Source organism: Arachis duranensis, chromosome 3, assembly GCF_000817695.3.
Source record: "Arachis duranensis cultivar V14167 chromosome 3, aradu.V14167.gnm2.J7QH, whole genome shotgun sequence".
Classification (NCBI taxonomy): domain Eukaryota; kingdom Viridiplantae; phylum Streptophyta; class Magnoliopsida; order Fabales; family Fabaceae; genus Arachis; species Arachis duranensis.
In genome coordinates this window covers 130,961,941-130,966,561 of record NC_029774.3, presented here as the reverse complement: position 1 = coordinate 130,966,561, position 4,621 = coordinate 130,961,941, and the positions used below count along the sequence as shown (strand labels likewise).

Sequence of the window (4,621 nt, the reverse complement as noted above, 5' to 3'; positions counted from 1 at the left end):
AAATTAGTATAAAATATTTTTTATTTTTAATTCTATTGGAATAGTTAACTAATATTAGATATAACAATAAGTATGTAATTATAAATATTAAATTAAATAAAATAATTTTAAATTATTATTTCTTTAACATAACCGTTCATATAATGTGAGTTATGAATGTAAAAGTGTTTATTTTACTTATTTTTCAGTTTTTATAAAATGTTACGTGAAATTATAATTCTAATTTCAATTTAGTACTTTGACATCTAATTTCGTCAAACAAAGTATAGTCCTTATCATTTTAATGAATAATATAATATAATAAATATTACAATTTTTGTTCCCGTAACATAATATAAAAATGTTGATACATTAATTTTATAATTATTCTCTTATTGTCACAGTTTAATTCCAATTTCTTATTTTTACTGCGTTTCCTACTGTATAAAAGATGACAACAAATGGAACTTCTCTAGAACATGTGTCTCTTAGAAAGCCAACAAGATTGGTCATCATTCCTCATTTTTCAGGAAAATGCTTGTTGCCAAATAAAATTTTTTAAATTTTAATTTGACTTTATTCTGGTAATTAGTAATTACCATATCAATGAAAGAGAAAGTAAAATTAAAATATCTAATAAACTTTGTAGTTTCAAAGCTACCAACACCAGCATCATCATCTTATCTTGTTCTTGTTGCAACCCTTTCCTCACTCCTCACTCTTCACTCCAAAACTTTACTTCCTTAGTCACTGATACATAGCAAAGTATTTAGACATAGACATAGACATGCATTCTTTAACATGCATAACAATTTCTTCTTCTTCTTCTTACACCTTTCTAAAGCCATACCATAACCCTCTATTGGCTCCTACTTCAAGGCCTAATCTTCTAACTTTGAAAAAGAAACCATGCTTTTCTACCAAAGCTCTATTATCATCTACCAAAGAATCTGTGTTGAAGGACTTCCATGAACGTAGAGCTCTCAAGGTGAACCTATTCCCATTTCTTCATCTTTTTTGTATAATTGTTTATTTGGGGATATATTGTGATATTGAATTGTTCAGGGATCAACTGAAAAATTAGTATCTTAATCTAAGCTGAGAGATTAACTAATAGAAATTGAACTATGCAGCTTTAGTTTTTTCACACACAAAATTTTGGATTCATGTGTTTAGGTACATTTATTCTATGCATGTTAACGATTGATAAATCTTTGACTTGTTTTGAAGATTATCTCAGGCCTGCATAATTTTGATAAGGACAATGTTGCTTCAGTTGTGACAGCTGCAGAGAAGGTTCTGTTTTTTTTTTTCTCTTTAAAGATTTGTTCTGTTGATCAGTTCTCTAATTTATGTAGTATCCATGAATTGGTTTAGTATTTGATAGCTGATAGATGCATGAAAACAATTATACATATGAATTGTGGATTATTCTTTAAAGATCTCTAATTATTCTGAATACTGTTTTCTTATGCTTTCTGCAATGAAATATTTAGCATTACAAACTAACATACTAATGTCCAATGAGTTTGTATTGTGATGCCATGTGCTTTACAGGGTGGAGCAACTCATGTGGATATAGCGTGCGACCCGGAGTTGGTGAAACTGGCTATCAGCTTAACTTCTTGTCCGGTATATTCATACTTTTCGAAATTCGGTTAGCTTCTAAAAGAATTATAGTTGTGGAACATATTGATCATTTACTACATTAATGTTGAGCATGTATATTAGCATTTTATATCCCAAATCCATTGGTAATTGGATTGTGGAACAAGACATTTACATTTATGTTTTGATCCTTTTCTTTTTTTCTATCATTTGCATATAATTCATGCTTCTTGCAGGTTTGTGTTTCATCTGTAGACCCTGCATCATTTCCGGCTGCAGTCGAAGCAGGAGCACTAATGGTTCGACTAACTTGTCTAATTTTTATCTTCAATTCTAACTTGATCCTTTGGTTGTTGCACAATCCTTGAAAGTTATGCTAGCCATTAACCATAATCAAATAGGGCTTCTGGGAATTTTTTCATTGAACATGATTAATTGCATTGACAGGTCGAGATTGGAAATTATGATTCATTCTATGAGAAGGGAGTGGTTTTTACTCCGCAGCAGGTATGGAGAGAATTTAATGACTAAAGATTGAATTTATATTTGTCAAAGAGAGTGGCTTTTGTCTTTAATTAGAGCACAAATATCTTGTTTGATTTTCTTATGATAAACACTATGATTATGATATAGCCAATTGAACATAAGAAAAAGATGTAGATAGTTCCTTCTGAATTTCTCAGAGTAGTGCTAACTAATTAGCATTTTGTACAAATTCTCGTGCAGATTCTAGGTCTAACAAAGGAGACAAGGAGGATACTTCCATCAGTAACATTGTCCGTCACCGTGCCTCACACACTAAGCCTCCCTGATCAGGTTATAAGCAGCATTTTAAATTCCAGAATACATTATGTAGCTGATGTCATGAATTACCTGTACAGATGAATAAAATTAATCTAAAACCTTAACAGGTCAAGCTTGCAGAGTTACTAGAACAAGAAGGTGTAGACATTATTCAAACCGAGGGAGGAAAATACTCAAATCCTACAAAGTCTGGTGTTTTAGGCTTGATTGAGAAGGTAAACAGATAACTAATGTGTTTTGTTTTAAATTCAATGGATCGTCATACACACTGCTACTGTTGTATTGATAAATGTACCATTCTTTAAACCATTAGATTTCTCATGGCTGGTCATTGCAGGCAACACCAACTTTGGCAGCAGCATATTCTATATCAAGAGCTGTTAAGATCCCTGTCATGTGCTCATCTGGCTTAAGTGCTGTTACAGCGCCTATGGCTATCACAGCCGGGGCAGCTGGTGTGGTATGTTTCTGAATCTCAACAAATTTTTTTCCATCTTATTCTGTCCAGAAAAATCATAAACCAACTTTTCTTATGTAATATTCTTATGGTGACAAGTTATTGATCAGTATACTATTTACTATTTTCTGTTCACAGGGTATAGGTTCTGCAGTTAACAGGCTAAATGATGTGGTTGCTATGATTGCTGAGGTTAAAAGCATTGCGACTTCATTGGAGACATCATCTCTGATGCATGCTACACACGGAGTGGAAACTCGTAGACAGTAGTTCAGTTCTATCCATTGGGTTGTGTCACAAGAAATAGGTTAGAAGTGAAGGATACCAGTGAATAAAACATGAAGAAAATTTGGAAACCTTACTTCAACATAGGGTTAAAGAAGTGTGAGGATCCATCTTTCTTCTTCCTTTCTATTTCAGAGCTATGGTATTCTGATGTTTCTACAGAGGAAAGTATAACTTTGCCCTGCATATTTTTGCTTCTTTAATTGCTAATTTTAGATTCTAAAATTTCCCTAATAAAAACGAGCATTAAAAGTAAAATGAACATACGCTATGAAGAAGCTATTCTATTTAAAAAAAAAAAAAGCAGCATTTTTACAGAGTTATTCACGAGGTACATGAGAGAAATCATGGTGGTCAACCTCTCAAGTTAACTCGTAGAATCTTCCAAGTTTATTTTTCTAGGTAAAAAAATCAAGTTGACTCGGTTAGGCTCGAACAAACTCACCCAAACTCGGGAGTTTTGAGTTTTGCGAGTTTGATTTTTACCCCATTTTGAGCCAAAATTATGTCGTTTGAGCTTAAAAAAAAAAAAACTCATAATTTGCCATCTAGCTTTATGCTCTTAGCCTCCTCTTCTCGCTTTTTCTTTTGTGTGAAAGAGAGAAGAGTGTATCTCACCATGATGTGAGAAGAGAAGTGTTTGACATTGCTATGGGAGTTACAAAAAATCGGTGCCTCCCATTTGTTTTATTTTTTAAACAAACAATTACATTCGATTTGTGATTTCGAAAATAAAAAAAAAATTAATGTTAAAATTAGATCGTCCGATCTTTATTTTAAAAAATAAAAAGATATTAAATACAAATCGGATTTCTGATTTGTAGTTTATTTTTTTTTCAAACAGATCGGACCCTCCAATTTGTAGTTTATTTTTTTTCAAACAAATCGGACCATCCGATTTAAATAAAACACCATATAAAAAAATACCTAATCTTTCAATAACAATGTATTATACATATATTTAATCAATATAACAAAAATTAACCCCGTCTTCTTCGTGCTTCTCGACCTTCTCTTTCCTCTCTCCTCCTTCATCGCTTACTCATTTTGGTTTTACTTCATCTATTTCGGCTGTTGTTGCATCTGCTTCTGAGTTCTACCTCTGATACGAGCTTTTAAATTCTATTCCCTGCTTCTGTTTCGAGCTTGTGCTTTTGCCGCTGATTCGAGCTTTGTTTTTGTTTTGTGCCTGTGTTCTGCATTGTACTAGTTGTATAATTGTTAAAGATTTGAATGTAATTATTATAACATGTACTATTATTTTAATTTATTATGTGTTATGTGGTGAAATTGTTAAATTTAAATGATCAGATTTGAGTAAATATATATCTTATGTATGATATATATTTAAAAAAAAAAATAAATTCACAAGTAAACTTGCACGAGTTCAAGTCTAGAAGTCTAGGTGAGCTTCACGAGTTTACCTAGATTCTGCAAGTTTGATAACATTCGGAGAAATAATGTTACAAGAAAACATTCTACTAAGCA

The 4,621-nt window shown here is 31.9% G+C and overlaps 1 protein-coding gene across 1 annotated transcript; it reads left to right on the top strand.

Moving 5' to 3' along the window:
* Window positions 1-648: 648 nt before the first annotated feature.
* On the top strand, window positions 649-3,319 carry LOC107481649 (uncharacterized protein ycf23). Its single transcript, XM_016101932.3, has 9 exons — window positions 649-967; window positions 1,210-1,275; window positions 1,537-1,611; window positions 1,824-1,886; window positions 2,035-2,094; window positions 2,314-2,403; window positions 2,499-2,606; window positions 2,729-2,851; window positions 2,987-3,319. Exons 1-9 carry the CDS (start codon window positions 767-769, stop codon window positions 3,116-3,118), a joined length of 918 nt encoding a protein of 305 aa, XP_015957418.1. The 5' UTR covers window positions 649-766; the 3' UTR covers window positions 3,119-3,319.
* The last annotated feature ends 1,302 nt before the right edge of the window (window positions 3,320-4,621 follow it).

What these genes read in the sequence shown, in the direction of transcription:
- LOC107481649 (XM_016101932.3), top strand. Translation starts at nt 767, where the DNA reads ATGCATTCTTTAACATGCATAACAATTTCTTCTTCTTCTTCTTACACC. An exon ending in TCAGCTTAACTTCTTGTCCG is followed by an intron (nt 1,612 to 1,823) that starts GTATATTCATAC and finishes TGCTTCTTGCAG; the next exon opens with GTTTGTGTTTCATCTGTAGA. An exon ending in TTTTAGGCTTGATTGAGAAG is followed by an intron (nt 2,607 to 2,728) that starts GTAAACAGATAA and finishes TGGTCATTGCAG; the next exon opens with GCAACACCAACTTTGGCAGC.